The sequence below is a fragment of the Equus quagga genome, chromosome 4 (genome assembly GCF_021613505.1).
Source record: "Equus quagga isolate Etosha38 chromosome 4, UCLA_HA_Equagga_1.0, whole genome shotgun sequence".
NCBI classification, from domain to species: domain Eukaryota; kingdom Metazoa; phylum Chordata; class Mammalia; order Perissodactyla; family Equidae; genus Equus; species Equus quagga.
In genome coordinates this window covers 33765366-33789008 of record NC_060270.1, presented here as the reverse complement: position 1 = coordinate 33789008, position 23643 = coordinate 33765366, and the positions used below count along the sequence as shown (strand labels likewise).

Genomic DNA, 23643 nt, shown 5'->3' with positions numbered 1-23643 from the left:
CACTTTTGAATGCACATGCTGTGTTCCCTTATTTTTGCATTAATCCTATCACTTCTGGGCATTGGCAAAGATCAGAAAATTAGGAGGAACAAAAGTAAATATATTTAGTCCATTTAAGCAATATGTGAGTTCCTCTTGGGTTTCCTTCCCTCATGTAGCTCTCAATAGTTTTGCAAAAGAATGACAAATTCCTTATTTAAAGGAAAATGAAATCAGATCCCTTACTTCTATCATATGAATGACACTTTTTATCAATGTATAGATAAGTAGATTATTTAACTACATATGGTTTATGCACATTTATACTGAATTTATGACAGTTGTGCAAGAAACTCTCAGTGCCCGTATAATTTTTTTTGGTCATTTTTACGTGGGTTATAAACCATTCTGAAACCTCTAATGCTGTTAAGTCTTTAAAAATATTATAGTCTGAAAAATAAGGTTTTAACACTCTATATTCCACAATACAAGTTATGTTGCATTATTTCTTCACCACTGAAAACTTGTGAGGCTCAAAATGCTTTAATCTTTATACATGGATCTCCATACTTGGCCATATTTTAAAAATAAATCACAAAATCATCAAACATGATAATTTCACTAATTGTATTGGGGGATATTTTATTATTGGACTTTTTAAAGACTGTAGAATTTATTTAAGAAAATAAATTTTGAAATAAAGACATGAAATGTATCATTTATATAGCTCCATTTAAAAATATGAAAGTTTTGCTATTGGTGTTTACATTTTTGCTTGATTTTGTTTTGTTTTTGCTTGCTGTTGTTGTCATTGTTTTGTTTGTTTTTGTAGTGTTGTGGGCATGTATGATTCTTGTTTCTGTTAACATCACACAGCACTCTTTTCTACAGACTCAAATAACCTCTATGCTTCTCCAGTGAGGACTGATAATTCATTTATTCTAGGTGGTTATTGCAATGTCATGGATCCAGGTAGGTGATCGAAACCAAGCAAACATATGGTTTGCTTTAGAATTATATTTTAGGTTATGTTCTTTCTTTATAGATGCTTCTTGTTTACGTAGAGGATACCTAAACATAATCTACATTTTCTTCCATATTTCCTAAAGCAAATATTCTTTCCATTTTTTTAAATAGACAAGTTATTACGAAAGAAATATTTCCCTTTACACTTCATTAGAGGACAAACCATAGGGTAAGCAAAGAGACAAATGGTTCATTGATACTTGGCCTCTGGTTGGGGAACACTAGGGAGTGGTGAGGAGTGTGGTGGCTTTAACCCAGGCTCTATGTAGGAATGCAAACCCCATGTTTCTAGACCCCTGGGAGTGAGTTCTATTTAGTGACCCATGACCTCTGAGGACTTCACTTTGTGAGATTCAGCACTCCTGGGGAACAGTTTAGTGCTTTATTTGACAAAGCCAAATTGGCAGTTCTTTTGTAACCCCAAATCTCAATTTTAGTTAAACTATTTAGACAAAGTCTAATAAGTATGTGAGATAAATAGAGTATAATTTGGGGGATTTTGCTGTTTGTTTCTCCCCTCCCCCTGAGGAATCTCCACAGCCAGATGATGACTTTCAGAATCAGAGGCAAGATTATATCTTTGAATTTTGGCCAGAAGTAAAATCATTTAGGTCGCTTGTAAACATACATCGTGCTTCCCCACAAAATTGTCTAGCCCCACTGTTAAGACTTCTGTGTGACGGCTCTGCTACTTGGATTTCCGAAAAGAAACAAATCACCGTCCCTCTTAAAGGAACCATAGACTACTAAATGTGAAATAATGTCACTTAATTTTTACTGCCAGAATTGAGGCCTTCAGTTTTAACATAGCTTTATTCCATGATTTTGTTTCTCTTTGGTCTGACACCCCAGTTTAGTATGTGTCTTAACAATGATCATTTCAAGCATATTTTCTTGGTTTCCGTCAAATCAGCCACACCCGTGGATCTCATCTGCTTCATATCTATTCATGGTTAGAAAGGTCGTTGTATAAAGTAAAAGATTCTAAGAAAAAATATGCTGGGACAGAACTTATGCAGGTATCAGCTCTCTAATTAATGTTCTAGGAGCTTTTTCCTTCCAACTCTCTGTCCCTCATTCGAGCCTCATCTTTCTTTTCTTTCCTGGACTTTTGTTGCCGTAGCTTGTTGTCTGGCTCCCTTTATGCTCTTCATAAACATGTGGCTTCCAGATTAGTATTTCTTCAGCACAACCCTGCTCCTGTCCTTCTATATTTGGCTTCTTAACAATTTACCTGTTACAAAGAGAGAAGGATTGTGATAATAATGATAATAAAATGATAACAAACAAATGCTCTTAGATGCACCATCTGCAATATCAAATGTTGAGACAGCAAGGCTTTTAGAATTCAGTACCACAGAATTGAACACTGAGGTATTTGGCACGGGTCTGGGTCTGAATTGCATGTGAACAGTGTGGCTGATTGAGAGAAGATCATCTGATATACATGAGACGTGAGTAGGTGGGGAGTTGACATTTTGTTAAATGTGTGTGCCTGGTATTTAGATGTACCGTACATCAGGCCTCCTTAAATCCTTGTTATCAGAAACAAATTACTTTATGAGGAGAGTGTAGCATAACTTAGGACAGTGGGGACATCTTAATGTGTTGCTTCCTGGTCTTGGTTTTGCAGTTAAATATGCATGATAAATGGTAGCTTGTTGCATTTAAGTCTTCGTATCTGTTAAGGCACATTGACCACTTGGTTGCCACACTGTAAACAGCTTTTTTGAAAATTTTAAATTTGTAATCTGTCTTGATACACTAAATGAAAAAATTGATATAAAATTGCATATAAACAGGGTTCATATTTAAACACCAACACCCATACCTATCACACGCATGTACACATACACACACACACAAACATATGTGTAAATGCATAAGGAAAAAAAGCTTGGAAATATACCAAAATTTAACAGTTATTATCTCTAAGGTTTTGAATTATGGGTGTTTTCCATCTTCTTTATTAATCTTATTAATATTTCCCGTATTTTCTACAATAAGTATTACTGTTTTAATGAAGTAATATGTCTTATGTGAGAACTCACCCAGCACTCTCATTCACAGGGCTAAGAAACAGTGAGTGATACCATGTTGTTCAAACATAGTTAAAAATCTATGAAATGACAAAGAAATAAATGCAGTCAATGTTGAACTACTTTTTTTTATAATAACAAAATATTTTCTTGAATAATTCTGTTGCCTACCATGTATGGATGATATCCCTGGGAAATTGTATGTTTTGCTGTTTTTTGTTTTTACCTGCTGTGGAATTGAGTGAAGAAATCTATCAATAAATGGATAGCTCTGTGTGAAGAAATCTATCAATAAATGGATAGCTCTGTAGATTATACCTCTGATGCCTGGGATCACTTGTGGTTTGTTTTGTTTTTACTTTTTTTCTTGTGATTTCTCCTTTTCTCACCAAATAATATTATAGTTGATGCTGCTTATCTTTTTTTTTTTTTTTTGTGAGGAAGACCAGCCCTGAGCTAACTGCTGCCAATCCTTCTCTTTTTGCTGAGGAAGACTGGCCCTGAGCTGGCATCCATGCCCATCTTCCTCTACTTTATACGTCATAAGCCTACCACAGCATGGCTTTTGCCAAGCGGTGCCATGTCCGTACCCTGGATCCAAACCGGTGAACCCAGGGCTGCCAAGAATCGGAATGTGTAAACTTAACCACAGTGCCACCAGGCTGGCCCCGATGCTGTTTATCTTGTTCCTATACTTCTATAATGCCAATCATCCTGGAAGCCACAATGGATATCACACACACACACTAACTAAAGTGAGGAAATCAGGGATAACTTTATATTTGAATATATCCATTTATTGATGCATTCATTCCTCAATGATGGGGTGTTTTTTTTTGTTTTTTTTTTTTTTGAGGAAGATTAGCCCTGAGCTAACATCCGCCACCAATTCTCCTCTTTTTGCTGAGGAATAGTGACCCTGAGCTAACATCTGTGCCCATCTTCCTCTATTTTATATGTGGGACACCTGCCGCAGCGTGGCTTGATAAGCAGTGCGTAGGTCCGTGCCTGGGATCAGAACCAGTGAACCCCGGGCTGCCAAGGTGGAGTGTGTGAACTTAACCTCTATGCCATTGGACCCGGCCCCTCAATCATCTTTTGATAGCCTACTGTAGCTTAATCTTTGTGCTACCATGTTCTAAGTGTCATGAAAGGATGAACTGGCGAATATTAGAACATGGTCCCTACTCTTGAGTTTTATAATTTAGAATAACAATTCTCAAACTTGAGAGTGCATAAGAATTACCTAAATGATGGCATTTATCTGAGATACATGGGATATCAGAGGAAGAGCAGGCTAGGGGAAGATGTTGGAATTCAACTTCCCGTGTGAAGTATGAAGAAATATTTTTAACCAGCCCCTTGGAGGGAAGGAGTTGAGTAACAGAGAAGACAGGAACTTGCCTGATATCATCCATAGTTACAGATTAGAATGAGGGACTCTGGTCCTTGGCCCTTTAAACCACTGGTCTTTGGTGGGCTGGAACTCAACTCTATGTTTAAAACACTCCTGGGTTGCAGTAGAGCACTGTGTTCCAAGTAGAGTTTGTCAGACTTCTGGGAATCTGAGAAGTTTCCCCTGGTTTTCTGCCTGTTTCCCCGACTGTAGTTGAATTCATTGAGGCCAGGAACTGGAGCTTGTTACCCAGCAGCTGGCGAAATCCCTGGTATTTAGAAAGTGGTCAGTTAATGGTCGATGACTGTATGAATGACACCATTTTTCAAAAAGAAATTCTAAAGTCATATATTTGAAGGAAACTAATATCATATTTCTTTGCTTTTGGGTGGTTTTAGAAAATGCAATGTATTCTCTGAAAGGAAAAGATGTTTGGAGATACGATTGTTTTTCTCTGTAAACAAAGCAATTTTGTTTTCAATATAAATATACTTGCTCATTTTATAAAAGAAAGTGAAGGAAGAAAAAAAGAGCAAAATACCTATATTCCTAATAGTAACCACTCAAGGTTTTTTTAAATTCTTATTAGATATTAGACTTTAATCATACTATCTATACAAGTTTATATCCTGTTATTTTCATATAGCATTGTAGCATAAGGGGAGTAAGCATTTTGTAACATATATGGATCTTGAGATTTATCAAAATGAATCTTGAAAATAGTATCAGAATGAGAAGGGTCTCAGCTTACGTGTCATTCCACAGGACCTCAGGTATCAGAATTTATCTGAGATCAAAGGCATTCCTTGGACACTTTAAGCTACCAGAGATCTTTGAATTCTTCTGATCAAATCCCCTTATCATATAAAGAGGAAATTGAGACCCAAAGAACAACATAAGTGAATTTGTTTTGATCCAGGGCTTTCAGACCTTGTTGTCCCGATTTAAAATTGTGTCCCAAAGAATATTTATCTTTGAATTTTTTAATGTCTGCTGTGTTGTAATTCTAAAAAGAAAGAAAAAAATAAATAAAATGACTCTTCATTTTACCTTCTGAAGGAAGTTCTACTGGAGGAATAAGTCCCAAGTAATTGAACTCTGGCAGCCCTTTATACTTCTCAGCTGATGAAGAGTTTCAGTCGTGGTACTAATTAATACCCTGATCTTGGCCTGGTCACCATACCCTTTCTGTCTCATAGAGCTTGGTTACCAGGTACCGTGGTCAAAATAATGGTGATCTCTCCCACAAGCCTTTCAAATTTCCAGCTGACAGTGGCTATCTAGAAAAGAGAAAACGTAAATACTTTACTACTCCAAATTCTAGCATACTTACCGCACTCCATCATCTAAAATAGCAAAGAGACTCTAGCAGCAAAGCTTTCAATAATATACATGGACAAAATAGCAAGGGGTAGCTTGAGGGACCATTCAGACCAGGACTGTTGTTGCTCTTGTCATTGTTATTTTTAAGAAGCCTATGCATATCTCGCAAAACATTGCCAATTTCCCTTTACCTCTGAGGATATAAACTCCATCCTATTATTTAAGTAGTTGCCCAGAGAAAGCAAGAAAGAATCTACCTCAATTGTGCTCTCAGTGATTGAGTGACAAAGACAGGCATGAGAGAAACGTTTGCTTCCAGATCGACTCTTTCATCGCCTCACCCTTCTCAGACCACACCAACTACCAGAAATGAATCTACCCCATGTGGTCAGTGCAGGATTTATCTGGGCATTTGCTGAACCTGCTTGCAATTTGTTTTTATTTCTTCCGATAGACGTGGATTTGGCACAGGAGAGTGAATTCTTTCTGGAACAGCAGATGTGCCCAGTACACTCACTTGCTATAACCATTTGTGCTGTGGTTGAAAAAAAATTTTTTAAGAGTGCAGAGTTGTTGAAGGGGGAGGGTTAAAAAACCAGAAGCATTTTAGCGATTATGCAAAGTTAGAATGGGAGTAATTTTGCTTCGGTTAGTCATTATGTGCTTTCATAGCCTGTTTTACAAGGATAAAGGGATATGTACAGGTTTGGTGAATAGAGCTCTTATTTGTCCCTAATATTCCCTTTTTATGAAAACATTTTCTACCCTTTCTCCTACTCATTGGCAAAAGTGCTCTCTCCTTAGAAATTATACCCTTCTGTGATTCAGCCCTTTATCTGTCTACAGTAAGTAGACAAACAGCCTCCATTTCTGAGAACAAATACGTGCAGAGATGAGAAACTTTTTTTCCGCATACAATATATAATGTGGATAATGTCCACTCAAATCATAATAATACAGTGATCGTTTAAAAATGAACATGTTTTCTGCAAAAAGAAAAAAAAAACTGAGCAAACATCTAGTGACTTTGCTATGAGCTTTATGTGCTGTAAATATGATGTTCTTTCAGTATTTTCTTTGAAATATTTGATAGGTCTTAGCAAATTTTGCTCACAGAATTCTCTAAGGACTATAACGCACCAACTATTCCTTTTTTGCTTTGCTTTCGGTCACCCAAATTCCTTTGGAAATATGTGAACGAAGGTCTGTTTGTTTCCACTGGGGCAAATATAGCCACTTGCTCACACTGGTGGCTTCCCTTACTGAATTCCACTACTATTTTGGAAACTCCTGTATGAAAACACAGCAACCCAACTTGTCCCCATTGAGCCTTGTTGGTGATTTCCATGCAATGCTTTTTGGTGTCTATATGCTGAATTTCACCTTTGTTGGAAAACAAAACTGGAATTCTTGCCTTTTTGTAAGTCTTATTACTAAGTTATTACTTATTAATTATTCCTTACTTATTACTAAGTCTGCACATTCTGATGTGATGGCAGGATCACTGGTCTTAGAGTCTGGAAAACTGAATTTCAACTCTGACCCTGTCAAGGCCTTATCGCTTTGGCTGAATCTTCCCTCAGCCTTGTTTCCTTGAGGAGAAGGTAGAAATTTATGACCTTTTAATTCCTTCCAGTTCTAGTACTCTATGATTCTCTAAAGAATATTGTGTATTTTAATGATGCACAAATAAGTCAGTGTTATTTCTTCTTTCACAAGAATTCCTTTGTGCCTACATCTGCCCCAGATAACTCTTTTCAGACTGTGTGTCAAAGGTGTCACATTTTAACTTTTACCACTGTCACGCAAATTTCAGCAATGAGAATCCCCCTAGGACTTGGGGGTTTCCTGAGAGAAGGAATCCCACTCTTTTAGTCATCTTTTTGTCTTTTAATGGCTTCTGAGTAGCAGTGATAGACTGGAATGGTTGGCCTATTACAGTAGTTGGTTGTAACCAAAAACTACTGAACCATGCTCCTCACCACATTTCCTGTTACCTACAGCTAAGAAACCTAAAATGCATAAACTAACTCAGAATATTTTTTTAAAATTAGATTGAATTACAGAACCCTCTATCATACTTAAATGCTTCTTAGATGGATAACTAAGGGTTTAGCTGAACAAAACTGATGGGGAAAGGAGAAGAGTGTGGAGCAGTTATAATTTAGCCAACTACTGTGATTATTCTTTTATTTTATTAACCATGTCTCATAGCATTTGCCAATAATGCTTTATTGAAATAACTTTCATTCATTGAATAAATATGTGTGGAGTATACGTTTGCTAGTCCTTGGGGATGGAATGTTGGATGAGAAAGACAAAGTCTTCGCCCATGTGAAGCTTAGAGGGGAAGAGAACGTTAATGAAAGAATTACAAAACATTGGACAAGGGTTGTCATAAGGGAAGTACAGTCTGTTAGAGAGACACCCGTGATGGACACTTTACTTAGACTTGAAGACTCAAGACTGGCTCTCCAGAAGAAGTGTCTTTCATTTGAAACTGAAGGATGAACACTACTTAGAGATTGGGAAGTTGGAGCAGGTTGGAAAGTGTTCAAGTCGGGCGACCATAGGGTGGCTGGAGTATAGGGTTCCAGGGAGAGAGAGGTAGACAGGAGGCTACAAAGCAAAGCAGTGACTCTATCGGGAAAGAATTGGACTTCATCCTAAGAGCAATGAGAACCTTCGGGAGATTTTAACAACAAAAAGCAATGATCTGAATGGGTTTTAGAAATATTCTGGGTGCAGCATAAAGCTTGTACTAGAGGTCAATAAGAGGCCAGTTTTTAAAAGAGATATATATATATATATATATATATAATCATAAGTGTATATGTATGAAATATATATATAATGCAGTAAACTTTAGGGCATCAAGGATAGTGGACTGAACTAGGGTATCAATAAGTTGACGTTGGGAACTGGAAAGATTGGAGGTAATTAGGAGATAGATAGAATCAACAATCTTTACAGTACCAAGGGAAGAAAAAATAGCATGGCCATATTTATAACATTCAATCACATTGCTCTAAGTCTTTGAGATAACTACTAACCTTAAAATATTACTGGTTTAAAAATTTTTGTCAGTATACATATGCACTCATTTTGCTTTTCTTTATAGACTGTTGTTTTGAATACATGTTCCCTTGCTTACCAGCTGCATGACATTCCATCAGATCACTGTACCATGATTTCCCCAACCATCCTCTAATTTTTAAAAAGTAAACAAGAAAGCATAAGTTACAGGCATTTTAATGGCTCTTCATTGCCAGTTTACCCACAAAAATTATTATTCCAACTTCCAGTACTACCAGTCATGTAAAACTACACCTGTGCTATCATATTCTTACCAAGATTGTGTTTTATTATTTCTTGGCTAATTGGTTCAACTCCCAATGGTTTTCACTAAACCACCAGCCTGATTGAAGGAAAGTACATAGGCCCTTGAGATGATGATTCAGTGTATGAGGTTGTTTGCTGTGAAAATAGACTCTTCTCTCACTACATTCCTAGATTATAGAACACACTCAGATTGACTTAACCCTCATCACAATGACATTTTATCCAGTGCCAGCCACATGCATACTAGAGACTAAGTGTACTGTATTATATAAGTATTTATATAAATAGGAGCCTTGGAGACCTCTCAGGTTCAAAACGGATGACTTACCATCTTGTTGGACAGTTATTTGATGGGGGGAAACACTCCTTCAAATGCTGGCTTTCTTGGTTTTATTTGATGACATGATAGTTTTATGAACAGGTGAGTGCAGGGTCTCACCTGGATCTTTGTTTCTCTGTTTAATCGTTAGGGATTAAGAAATGAGGACCTTCAAGGTAGCATCTTGGTGCTCCCAAATGACTTGATTTTGTTTGAGGAAAAACAAGCTGACATACTGACATTGGTGTCTTCAGTAGTCCAGGGAGAGCTTTTTGTCTTCAAAGTATCTTATAACCATTCTGAAGTGTTGCGAGAATTAATTAAATGGAACAGCTTCTAAGACAAAAACTCCGGAGTGCACACCAGACCATACCGATTTTGCTGTCTCTCCCTCTGACACTATTAAGAATAGCCCCTTGCTACCTGGAGTACATGTTCACAGAGTGCTGCGCTGTGAAATGAACAAGTGCTGATGCAATGCACGGAAGTAAGTCATTTATGTCTGCATCTCTCCGACAAGACTCTGGGGGACTTGTAAGGGGGGTGTGTGTGTGTGTGTGTGTGTGTGTGATTTAAGTGTCCATCAGTGACTGAAAATTAGTGTATCAGTAGTGTCCCTGTATTGGCAATGATGTTTTGAACTCAGTGGCACCAATTAAAACCCTGTGATTTTAATTTCAAAAGTAATTTTTGAGATCATTTTAACCATTTACCACTTTTCAGCTATCATTTATGAGGTAACTTTTTTCTTTAATGTGGAAAATACAGAAAAATATGGGGATGAAAATTAAAATTTCTATTGATTGCATCAGCTGATACAATTTTAACCTTTTGCAAATATGTTTAAGCCATTTAAAATTTTTTACTCTATTCCTTTTTTTCTGTGTATACACACACACAAGTTGGGATACTACAGTATTATTTTTTTGGTATGTGTTGACTATTAAAGTAATTTATATATGTAATACATTATTAAAAAAGTATATATAGATATATAAATCTTCCACTGATTAAAATAATAGTTAGAAACTTTGGAAAATAGGAAAAATATATAGAACACCCAAAAATCACTTCCTTAAAATAACCAGTGTTATAAGCTTGAGAATAAATCCTTCTGGCTATGTATATTAAGGGCTTGGAGAAAAGGATGAAGTAATTTTTTTGTTGAACAAAAAACAAATAGCAAATAAGGAATGCATGGCATTTTAACTGAAATAGGTAAGCTGTGTTTGAGTTGTATCTCGTTGTACAAACTCAGAAACCAAGTCTATCCATTCATCCATCAAACCTTTATTTACTAAGGACCTACTTGGCCATTAAAACTCATTGGAAATATTCAGAATTTCCTCTTGGAATCACTGGATTTTGAATGTCATTATGTCTTCTTTAATAGAGGAGTAATATTAAAAGAACAGGAAACATGTGGACAGGCTCCCCTCAACCCTGTGCCTCATCCAGTGAAGCTCATCTTTTATCTGGATTACAGAGAGACTTTTATTTGAAGAAAAAGATAGACTACTCATTTAAAATGGAGAAGGAGAAAATAACAGTATTCCGATGTCGTCTTCATTATTCAGATGAGGAGTCAATCTAGAGAAGTAATGTGACTTTTTCAGTGTCACTCCACTCTAAACAGTGGCAAAACTGCAATTTTTCCCCCTCAGTTCTAGTGCAAGACACTTCAATAGAATTGATCATCCTCCCTGGTTATATTTATCTTTGCTAGCGTCCTTAACTTAGAACGGCAGTTGCAAAATGCACCTCATGCATTACATTTGGCCTACGGAAATTCTTTGTTTGGCTTCCCAGCATTTGTAAAAAACGTAAGCAAAACTTTAAAGTCAGAAGAGGAACATTGGGTCCATATTTCACACAGCGGTAATCAGCTGGCACAGTATAGCAGCTGCCTTTAGACAGAGTATGAACTCTTTAGTTTTACACAGTCCACATCACTCTTTGTTTCCCAGATACAGACAGTGAGTATCTTTTACTGTCTCTTGTCCCATTTACTCCATTATTTTTCTTCTAGGAGAGAGGTATTTTTCTGTATCCACATCTTGATTGCATGTCTCTTAAAAATAGGAAAACTATAGATAGACTGAGGAGGCTTCTTGTTTCTTGTTTTTTGTTTTTTTTTCCATGAGTCCACTTTACTGTTTCTTTACCTGAGAGAGGTAGGATGGTTTTTAAAACCCCAAATTATGGGCCCAGGCTACCTGGGTTTGAATCCTGGATCTGCCACCTGCTAGCTGTGTAACCTTAGGCAATTACTTAGTTCCTCTGTGCTTCAGTATCTTCATCTGGAAAATAGGGATAATAATAGTTTCTGTCTCAAGGTTGCTTTTGAGGATTAAGTACAAACTGTATTCACCACATAATGTTTACACAAAGTAAATCCTACATGAATGTTTTCTATTATTATACATTTTTTCGATACCGATAGTATTTTAGTTTGTTTTTCCTGCCAGGAAGGATTTACAGACAAAGTAGGTAACTGCAAGGGAAAAACTGTTCATCAGGTCTTATTCAAATAACTTTAAACCATTGTCATGAGAGTGAAACTGAAGTTGAAATACCAATAATCCTTTCTAACAAATCAAACATCTCCCTTTCCACAGTTTGTCTATTCTTTGTCCACGTGGAAATATGATTCTATGTAGCTTCAGTTGTGTTGCACATGTACTTGATTTCACATTCTGTGTTTTTCATTTAACATTTACATTTTCGTTTAACATCATAAGTATTTCTCAATGTCATTATAATAGCTGAAATCAGAATGTGATGAAGGGACATTGAGTTTCATATTGCCGTTTATATGTAGGGCCTTAGTTTTTATATACTTTCTCCTTCTGTTACCTTCAATGTTTCCTTTCTAAGCAGAAATCATTTGTGCTCGTCACACTAAATTTTGTCCAAAAAATTGAATTAGCTAAGAATTCTGTGAGTACAGTGACTCTGATTCCCTTTGTTTTGTTGTGGCTTTAGCAGCTAGCTTGGTGCCTGACATACAACAGAATTTCAATAAATTTTTAAGGAATAAATAATTTGGGTTAATTAAATGTCTAGATATCGGGATATTATTTGTGAATAAAAATGCAGAGTGCTATTCCTCAATGTGGCTGTAGAAAAATTTATTTGGATGAAGTGCAGTAATTGAGACTAGGCAAGACTGCGGTAAATGCGTACTCACCATAACAACTATAATTTAGTCCAAAAAGAGAGAACCGTCCTCTTCCCAAAGTCTAACAGTAAATGAAGATAGAATGGGAAAGCTGGTAATCTGTGTGTTTTATCTTGTTTTTAATATAGGGAGGATAATGCATTCTTTAGATTATCCACATTAAATATGCGTTAGTAACAAAATTCTGCTTGATATTTTGGCAAACTCACTCTACATTCCTTAGATTAATTTTTACATTACTAGTCATTGTATTGTTATAGCTAAATCAACTAAATATTACTAGGGTTTGGGATATAGTTGATTCAAAATGTATTTTGTTTCAGTACATGTTGTTAAAGATTATTTTAAAATGCATTAGTATCTTTCCTTTCATGGTAAGTTTATTTAAAATTTATCCCTTGACTATTTCTGTAATAGACTCGAGCCAGCATGAAGTAGATCTTAACATATACAATATGATCATTAAAATGAAAATAAGCAGCTCAAATGCTTCTTTGTATTAGATAGTAGTATTAATCAATTCAAAAAGTAAAATCATTAAACTATTTAGAGGAAGAGGGAGACTAATGAGATTACTGTAATTAAGCCTGCTTTAAATATATCGCAGAGTTTCTTGATTGTCATGTAGTAAGAGAAATGAGATAGCTCGATTTTGTACGTTTGGTTATAATCTGACAAGAAAAATGTATTTTTCTTGGAAGACCATTATTCATTCATTCAAATATTTGCTAAATGTCTGCTATGCGCTACGATATGAAAAAGGCACGGGAAAGCAACAGCAAATGAAAGGGACAGTCTCTAACCCTATGAAAACAGATATATGCAAGTGTGATGTGTGTAGAAGGAGAAGAGTAAAGAGTGCTCACTGTGAGGATTCCAGAGGATTTGGGCAAAGTTTCACTGAGGAACCTGACACTCAGATTGAGACTTACAGAGTTCTTAGGAATTAGCTAGACATAGAATTCAGAGAGAGGTGAGGAAGCACATGAGTATAATCCCTGAGATGGGAGAGAGTCTGGCACACTGGATATGAAAGTAAGTCAATGTCAGAGAGTCATAGACCGTGTAACTCTCAAGGAGAAGCAGAAGAGATACATTGTATCCAAATCATTCCCCTAAGCTATTGAAGACTTTTAAGCAGAAAAATTATGTGATTAGATCTGCACTTGAGAGAAATCACTCTGTCTACAGAATGATTCATTGAAGGGGAACAAGAGTAGACACTGGGAGACCAGTTTGGATTCTGTTGGAGAATTCTTGATGAGAGGTGGTGGCATCTTGGAATAGAGTTACGACAGAGTAAATGGTGAAATGTGGATATATTTGAGAGTTATAGAATTCCCTATTTAGGGAATAAGATCAACAGGATTTAGTACACAAATGGGATGTGATGGAGGGGCTCAAGAAGGACTCCTAGTGTTCTCTTTTGAGCATCCACCTGGGTGGGTGATAAAACCATACAAAAAGCATAAGAAACAGATTCAAGGAAAATGATGAAGCAGTTTTTAACGTGCTGAGCCTGAAGAGCATATGAGACATCTGAGTAGACACATGAAATAGACAATTCGATACCTGGGGCTGGCATTCAGAGTACAAATGAATTCTAGGACTAGAAATTCAAGAGAGTCTTCATAACGTAAAAGGTATCTCAAGTTGTGGGTGTGGTTCTAGAGAGAGTTAATAGGAAGAAGAAAGGAGGTCCTATGTCCGATAAAGAAGATCATTATTCTGGGGCCTTTGGGCAATATGTTGACCAATGTCATCAGTAACAATTTTATACAAAGATTAGAAAAGTACTTCTAGCAGAAAGCTGGAAAGATCCTCAGTCCCTGCTCTCACTGTTGAGCAGACATACTAGTTCTTAGCTGCCTATCCCTGGTTTGTCTATGACAAAAAACAAATCTCTTTCTGTTTAAGACCATGATAATTTGATTTTTCTGTAGTTTACAGTCTGACTTCTTCCCAAGACATAAAACATGCAAGTCAATTATTAAAACATTGTAAGGTAATTGTTTTAATGGAGATATGTCCAAACTCAATTAGGAGTATGACTGAAGGACCATAAAAAGAACCTCTAGGTTCTTCTAAGGCAGTGAAGAAAGACATTGCAGAAGAGGCATCATGTGATCTGAGACTTGAAGAATATGCAGACGATTGCAAGGCAGAAGTGGCTATGTTTGAGCAACAGGGGGGAAACATGGTAGAGAGTCAGATAGAATGGATCAGAGATTGTAGAAGGGGGTTCTACCTGACAGATATAAGTGTATGGTCTATTCCAGTCTCTACATAAACTTCATATTGTTGGAGTGTATGCTGTGTGTGACGGAGGAGAAAAGGAGGGGGCTAGGCAGGAAGGCAAGGACTAGATTGGAACGACTTTGTAAGGTATATTTTAAAGAAACACACAGAAAGAGAGAGCAGCATAATAAAAAGAGTTCAATACAAGGCAGAGTCATTGGCGATTTGGATCAGCAAAGAGCCAGGGTCAGATGTCCATGTTAGAGAGATCACTGTTGACCATATTGAGGAGGAGAGAGGAGAGGGAAGTGAGGTTAGATGATGGCAATAAATAGCTTGGGGAAGTGATGATGCAGACCAAAACTAGGGAAGAGAAAGTGAGACCGGGATGTGAGAAATAATCAGGATTATAAAAAAGATATAGTAGTAGATTAAGTTAGGAGTGTGTGTGTGTGTGTGTGTGTGTGTGTTTATACGTGCGGGTGTGTTCAGGGAATAGATAGGCAGGGGAAAGGGAGAGAGAGAGGCCTGAAAGGTGTTATCCTGACTTGGGCAAAAGAAAGTTGAGGGCCTGCTCCCAAAGATGAGTACAAGAGGAGCTCTCGCCCCTTATCTGTTCTTGTCTCATGGCCACAGCCAATTCTGCCTGGTGATGGAGACCCCCATTCAACAGTTATTGATTATGTATTAGGCCCTCTACCAGACCATAAACCCCTGGGACACAAGAGACACGCACTGTTCATCCCAGGATACATCATCCATTAACCTCACAGAGCTTTACACGTTGAAGGTGCTTAGAAAATAACTAATGGAAAAATAACCACATAAAAAGACTGCTACAGAGATTTAAGTCTCAGAAAAAAAAGATATATTTATATATCTGTATGAGTGTAATTTTTAAATGTGCTTGATTTTCAAAATGAAAATGTTAAATCATGATAAAACTTCAAGGATTCCTGCAAAAACAAAAAGAAATGAAATGCCAAAAATAAATACTTGGAAGCGCCAACTAATCCTGTAAGTAGAAAAGATTCTCTATGTATTTAGTTGAATATGTGGGCCAGGAAAGTGTTGCCATAGCTTTCTTTAACCATGAAGAACATAAATAAATATGCTTTAAAATGGGTTCTGTTCTTTACCCCTTCCACCTCCAATGAGGTAGAGGATGTAAAATTGAAGAGGAAAAAATATAGCTAACTGTGCTATTTTCACACACATAGTCAGAAACTTGCAGGCACATACACAGCAGAATTCTTAATAAAGTTATGAGAACCCTCACATCCCCCGAAGAGCGCTCTACTAGTGAGATGTTTCCTAGAAGAAAGCGATGGCTTCTCAAATCGTGCCCTCATGCCTTTCTTCAAAGACTTTAAGAATGTTTGAAGTGTACGTGTGTGTTCATTCTCCAAGAAAGAGAAATAGAGAAATTTGTTGAAAAGAGTTGCTTCTAAGGAGTCAGTTCTCTATTAATTCTTTTTGGTTTGCTCTATGAATGTGATTAGTTTTCATTTTCAAAACATGTGACTTTTCAAGTATCTGTTTTGGGGGCAGAATTCTTTGCAGCTGCACAGAGTCTGCCTGTCATTAGCCCAGTTGCCCAGTCACTGTCTCCATTTATAGTTGGGTTTGTAAAGTGTTCAAAATAGGAACTCTGGGTTTCTGCTGATCTTGAGTCATCAAGGAAATGCAAAGCTTTATTTCTTCTTGTATTCAATTCATCCGTGCTGACATTGTTGAAGACTGACATGGTTGGCTAGAGAAATCTGACCTTACATTTTTTTCTAAGTTTGGGCTGACTCTTCCATGCTCTCTACTACAGAATGTCAGGGTCTTAACTGAATATTTATTTAGGGATTTCTTCAGGATATATATTTTAATAAGTTGCTTAATGAGGAAACGTTTCTTTCTAGTGGGTGCTATTGGGACCACCTTCATGCTGAAAGGAGAGCCTATTACACCAAGACAAGAATCTTCAGGTTGCTTAAATCACAGAAGTAAATGGTAGGTTTGCCCCCTGAAAGGCTAGTATCAAAAAGGAAAAATAGATAACTGTGTTCAACAACCTCCTGTAACTCAACCGAGAACTAAATCTAGAATGACAAAATCCCCAGGAGACTACAGTTGAAACAAATGATATGTGAAAAAAGTAGCTGTAACAGTCAGGATCCCAACAAAAATGATAGCACCCTGAAACCATTTCCTCCCAAGAAGCTGATTTATAAATGCGTTGTGTAAACAGGCTCATTTGGGCACAGAGAAGCCGTAAGGGACTGAGAGATAATCTGAGGCTAGCAGGGTCAGAGCTCTAGGCTCCAGGGAACCAGGGGAGAGAGTAGGTTTTTGAACCAGGAAGGAGAGAGTATTGTAGAGGAGAGATCCAGTAGTAGGATCCTACTGATCCTAGAGGACCAGTGACCTCCTAGGCTGACAGCTGGGAACTTCACAATCAGGTTGACAGAAGAAATGTGACCCAAGAGTGTATCAGTGTCTCCCAAGAGTGTATCAGTGCCATCTTGGATTTGATAATCATGTGTTTTGCCCCCTACCTATTCAATGATAATAGCATCCCCTAGTCACTTTGACCATAAAAAATATCTGTACTCATTTCCAAACTCCCCTGGTCAGTAGTTGGTTTCCTCTCTAACTGAGAACCACTGTATGTGAACCAAATGTCCCTGGCAATGTTGTAATCTTAATCTCTGGATCAACCTAGATCACTGTTAGAAAGCTATATATTTAAATCAGTAGACTTGTATATTGCGGTGGGGGCAAGATGGCTACACACTGTCTACAGCCCCCCGTCCACATTCCAGGCAGAAAAGAAGAAAAAGACAAAGTAGGAATGGATGATGCTTGTGTCAGGAGAGCCCTGCTTTTCCCAGAAATGCTAAGTGGACATCTCCTTGGCCAGAACAGTGTCACCTGGCAAGTCCTACCTACAAAGTAGTCTAGGGAAGTATTTTAAGTGAGTGCATTGCTGGCCTGAACAAAATTGAAGTTCTTTGAGTAATGAAGAAGGGGAGTGGGTACAAGGAAGCAGTCAGCAGCATCCGTCCCGCAGGTATACATCTATAGTGGCTTGCTGTAGATAAATGAGACTAGAGTAATATAAAGTCTTGCATCCTTTCTTCCTATACATACTAGTATTTGCTTGGAAATCAATAAACAGCAAAATTAGAGTGTAGTCATTCATTTGTTGTATCAACAAATATAATCATAGTAACACAGAGCAAAATTAAAACATTCTGTTACTGGTATGTTTGCAGATCCCTAATAGACTAATGCCTGAGGATGAACATTTAAATCACCAAGCCTTCCCTAAGCCTTTACTTATCTCCAGCCTAACCAAGGCCTTGTAGTTTGGCAGCAAGGTCTTTACATCTTTGTGTCCTCAGGACTTTGTTAAGACTTTCAGTAAGTATTTCTGAGTTGAAGGAATGAATGGAACAGAAATCAGGAAGCTATAAAAGGAGGAAGAGGCTGCATTTGAGTTATCACTGGTAAATCACTCTCTGATGGGAATCTTTGATCTAAAACTTAGCTCTCTTTGGTTTTGCCAGCGGTGTTTGTTTCTCTCAACACCCTACTTGGCTATTTTTGTTCCTTCTACTCAGTCCTCCAGCTCTCTTTCTCTAGTTCCTCCTTTTAGCAGTATGGTGAGTAAGTCTTTCGATAGTTTGATTGAGATAGAATTTTTCAATTTATCTATTTTCTTTTATTGCTAGTGATTTTGGTGTTATATGAAAAAAATCATTGTCAAATCTAATGTCACGAAGTTTTTCCACTATGTTTTCTTCTAAGAGTGTTATAGTTTTAGCTCTTATATTTAGAGCTAAAATTTTGGATGACTTTTTGTATATGGTATAAAGTAAGGGTTCAACTTCATTCTTCAACATGTGGATATCCAATTTTCCTAGGACCGTTTGTTGAAAAGACTGTCTTTTTCTCATCAAATGGTTGTGGCACCCTTGTCAAAAATCAGTTGATCACAGATATGAGGCTTTGTTTCTCGGTTCTCTGTTCTGTTCCATTGGTCAATGTGTCTGACTTTATGCCACTACCACACCGTTTTGATTATTGTAGCTTTATAATAAGTTTTGAAATTGCAATGTGAGTCCTGCAATTTTGTTCTTCTTTTTCAAGATTGTTTTGGCTATTTAGAGTCTCTTGAGATTCCATATGAATTTTAGGCTAGATTTTTCTATTTTTGCAAAAAAGTGCCATTGGGATTTTGATTGGGATTGCATTAAATCTGTAGATTGCTCTGGGTACTGTTAACATCTTTACAATAGTAAGTCTTCCAACCCATGAATGTGAGCTGTCTTTCCATTTATTGTGTCTTCTTTAATTTATTTATGCAAACTTTTATAATTTTCAGTGTACAAGTCTTTCACTTTTTTGGTTAAGTTTATTCCTAAGTATTTCTTTTTTCTTTTTGATGTTATTGTAAATTGGTTTGTTTCCTTAATTTCTTTTCCTGGTTTTTCATTGCTAGTACACAGAAACAGAACTGATTTTTGTGTTAGTCTGTGAACTCTTAGAGGGCAGGAACCGTGCCTTATTTGTATTTTGCAAAGTTAATACAAAAATAATAATAGCACTTACTAATATTTGTTCATTTACGTATTTTTATTTTTCATTGGCAGTAATCTTTGTCCTTTTTTTTCTCTCTCTCCCACCTTAGGGCTCTACTAGTTCAACAGCCTCTCCTCCAGTCTCCACCCCTGTCACGGGACACAAGAGAATGGTCATACCAAACCAACCTCCTCTAACAGCAACCAAAAAGTCTACATTGAAACCACAGCCTGCACCCCAGGCTGGGCCCATCCCCGTGGCTCCAATTGGAACCCTAAAACCCCAGCCTCAGCCAGTCCCAGCCTCCTATACTACGGCATCCACCCCTTCAAGGCCTACCTTCAATGTGCAAGTGAAGTCTGCCCAGCCCAGTTCTCATTACATGGCTGCCCCTTCACCAGGACAATTTTATGGTCCAGGGCCAGGGCCCCAGGGCTATAACACTCAACCAGTTCCTATCTCTGGGCAGGGCCCACCTCCTTCAACCCGGGGAGGCATGGATTATACATATATTCCACCACCAGGACTTCAGCCTGAGCCTGGGTATGGGTATGCCCCTAACCAAGGGCGCTATTATGAAGCCTATTCCCCAGCAGGGCCTGGCTATGGGGGCAAAAATGACTCTGATCCTGCCTATGGTCAACAAGGTCACCCAAATACCTGGAAGCGGGAACAAGGCTACACTCCTTCTGGAACAGGGAACCAGAACCCTGCTGGGATGTATCCAGTTGCTGGTCCTAAGAAGACCTATATTACAGATCCTGTTTCAGCCCCCTCTGCACCACCACTGCAAGCAAAGGTAAGAAACTCATTAACATAGTGTTAGAAATAAAGGGACACCTGTCTTGGCCTCTGTTCCCCAGAAATCAGAGGCTAAGGCAAAAGCATATGTACTACTTTTATTTTATAGAAAGTGTAATCCCGTGGAAACATGAGTGAAGCTGGAAAAGGGGGAGATCCTATTTGGGGATCTGGGGCTATGTTACCAATATGTCCACTCTTTAGTATCAAGTGCAACTAATTGTTCAATCTTGAAGGATCATCTTCCAAAAGACTATGTAAATCGTAGCAGCTCAGGACAGTCTTGTTCGGGGGGAGGAAGGGAACATAAAGTATCATCCAGTTCTTGTCTCCTATTGGTCAAAGCTTCCCTCTGTGGATCAGAAACTTACTCACACTTAGATATTGTATTTACTTGGTGCTAAATAGATCTGTAGCATCTCATGCCTCAGCAGGGACAGGAAATCCGCAGATCTGGAGGTGAGAGGTGTGCAGGGCAACATGAGGTGAGCTGCTGTCAGGTTCGGCTCGTGTGAAGGTGGTCAGAACCCAAGCAAAGTTGGTACCACAGGGGCTGCTGGGGCAGAACAAGTGGCCAGGGCCCAGGAGACACATGAACAAGGGGACCTAAGAAAATACAGGCACCTTGTCTAGTTCTTTGGTGAAGGGGCCACAGTATGATGGCACTTGTTTATTACCCCTTGTTTATCCACATTAGTGATCCTCCAGGAAGAATCTTATTCTCCAGGCTTTAAGCTGGAGGGGCAATCATTAAAATTATTAGGCAATTTAAAAAACACTTTTATGAGAGTTATCTTTTTTGTTGTTTGATTTCATTGCAAGCATGTATGTCTTTGAAGTCAACACATTCAGTTACTTCCTATGAATAGGTAAGATATAATACTACACAGACCTACTCACTTATGACTTAGATTTTCCATGACAGTAATAGAACCAATATGATAATCTTTTCTCCTACCATGACAAGAAGAACCAAGGAGAGTTACTTGCAAAGGGTGAGATGGAGAAACCAAACTAGTTTCCAGCCATTGGTTTGGAACTGAGTCCTCCTTGCCTTTTAGTTAGAGCTGTGAGAAATCAAAGATTGAGGAACACTTGATTAGCTAGAAGTTGAGGGGTAATTTGGGGAGATGGGTTGGATAGAAGGTTGGGCTATACACTTTTTTTAATCCTTTACACATTTGAAATTGTCAATTTACAGACATATCCATTCACATTTTCAGCATTTTAACAAAAATTTGTCAGGTCCTTGCTCTCTGAATAAGGTGTTTACTAAACCACTATTCTCACATGAAAGCATCTGCTCTATTAATGGTACTCCAAATGAGTTTTGGTTCCTTAGAGGAAAAGAACCCTTCCCAGCAAGTGGGGCCCATGAGTAGGTGGAGGCATCCATCAACCTTATGAACGCCCAGTACGTGAAAGTGGGCTAGCCATGATCATTTCCAACATAGAAATTCCAAGTTAAAGTGTTGTGTTTTCGAAACATTACTCTTAGAAGGCCTTTCTTTCCAAAATCTCTTTCTGAAAAGAAATATTATTAAGGGTTTTTTTGTTTTGTTTTGTTTTGTTTTTAAATAAAGTGTCTCCAAAACAGCTAAGCTGGACAGTTTTGCCGTTTGTTAACATTATAGTATATTTTCATTAGTCCCTCCTGGCCCCAAAAACAACCAGTTCAGAAAAAAATGGAGTTAGTCAACTTTTTCTTACTTTGCTACAACCACAACAAATTCCCCTCCTTAAATTAGATTAAAAGTTTAGTTTGGGATAATTGCCATCAACGCAACTTCAAAGAGGTATGCAGTTTTGCCCTTTCCAAAGCAGCCTGACTGACAGGATGGCTGAGTGATGTTCCTAAGGGAAAGAGATGGGCCCTGAGTTGTTTTAAGGATCCTGTCACCCCACCTGGGGAAACAGACATGGGACAGTGCAAACGAGCGTCTAGGTGGAGGGAATAATATGGTGAGAAGTACTGAGACAGTCTTTGTGTTTCTTGTTTTCCCATCAAGTCACTGGGCACTCTGGATGGTCTCTCTTCAACATTTGGAACCAATCTAGTGGTGCAGGAAAAAGAATTAGCAAGACCTAGATCTAAGATGTTAGGTCCAGCCGCATCTCTAGCATTTGGTCTGTCTTCACCAACCTACTCAGGGTGATGAATGAACTTTTACTAACCACTCACCAGAAAGCATGAAACTTTATCTTCCTTTTTATTAGAGTAATTATCCAAGATGGTCAATTATATTTTTAAGGATTCTGGATATCAGTGAATTTCATGTCATTTTTTAAAAATTTTGAAATATTTGTTTCTCCACAGTGTCATGTGTTTTAACATCATATTGTGCATTTTAAAAATGAAAATCAAATCATGTACTTTTCACTGCAGATATTAAGGAGAGTGGTTAGAGGTTGATATTTAGCCATCTGTCTGTGTTTGGGGAAAGGGGAAAGAGGCTGACGAAGCTACAGATTGTGTGTGTGTTGTGGAGGCATTGGTGGATGAAGGGGTGGGCTCTTCCACAGTTGGTCTTTGAGCAGAACAATGCCGTATTCAACTGCACCTGTGCACAGAGGACCTTATTGTCCCAATATTGACTCTGCGTGGCTTAATGATGTGACTACTGGCTTGAGAAATGAGCTCCTAATTCTAAGCCCAGTTCTGCCATTGACATTCCTCTTTCAGCTTGAGGAAAGCCTCTCGACCTCTTTCTGTCACGTTTCTAGCCTCAGTAAAGTGTAATGTCATCCTTGCTAATTAATTAATGATTGCAAAGAGCTTGGAAATTTCCAAGGGCTGAGTAATTGCCAAGTGAGGACTATTCAGCTTTTTCACTGGCTTCCATATATTTCCAATCTTTTAGTCACTGATGGAAAACTTACCTTCGTGCCTTAAAACAATTATCTTTTGTTACATTGAGATGTTCTAAGGAATTTGGCATTTAACCCATGAAGGAAAAAGTTTTAAAAAAATGAAACAAATGAATCTCCCCTATATTTGAGATGAGCTGCTTTCATTTTCCCACATCATGGGGGGCTCGTGATTGTATTTGTCTCCCATGATGTGCTGAGCAGGGAATTTGCATGCTAATTGACCATAATATGTTTCCTGTACCATCTGAGCTGAGTTCCTTGAAACATATTGTTAAAAGCAAGTCTTTATAAGAGAGAAATGTTCTCTTCTTACTGGAAATCCACTTAAAGACACAGTAGAATCTTTCCTCTTTGCTATTTATATAAAAGCTAATATCTGCTAGTTGCTGTGCAGTTCACAGAACTCTTGTCTTTTGTGTTATCTTCCCATCCCTGTGAGGTGGGATATGTCTTTTCTCCAATATTCAGATGAGGTGAGTTAGCTTGAAAGCCCCAGAGCCAGGACCTGGAGGCCAGTCCTCACCCTCATGTCCACAATGGCAGGGCAGTTTTA

At 37.9% G+C, this 23643-nt stretch overlaps 1 protein-coding gene across 7 annotated transcripts in view; it reads left to right on the top strand.

Annotated features, from left to right (window-relative positions):
- The window catches only part of LPP (LIM domain containing preferred translocation partner in lipoma), a 653489-nt gene that overhangs the window by 384301 nt on the left and 245545 nt on the right, over window positions 1–23643 (top strand). For all 7 annotated transcript variants that reach the window (XM_046658568.1, XM_046658562.1, XM_046658566.1 and 4 more), the window contains one exon: window positions 19528–20217. In XM_046658568.1, the coding sequence (XP_046514524.1) occupies window positions 19528–20217 (690 nt within the window). The remainder of the gene's footprint in view (window positions 1–19527; window positions 20218–23643) is intronic.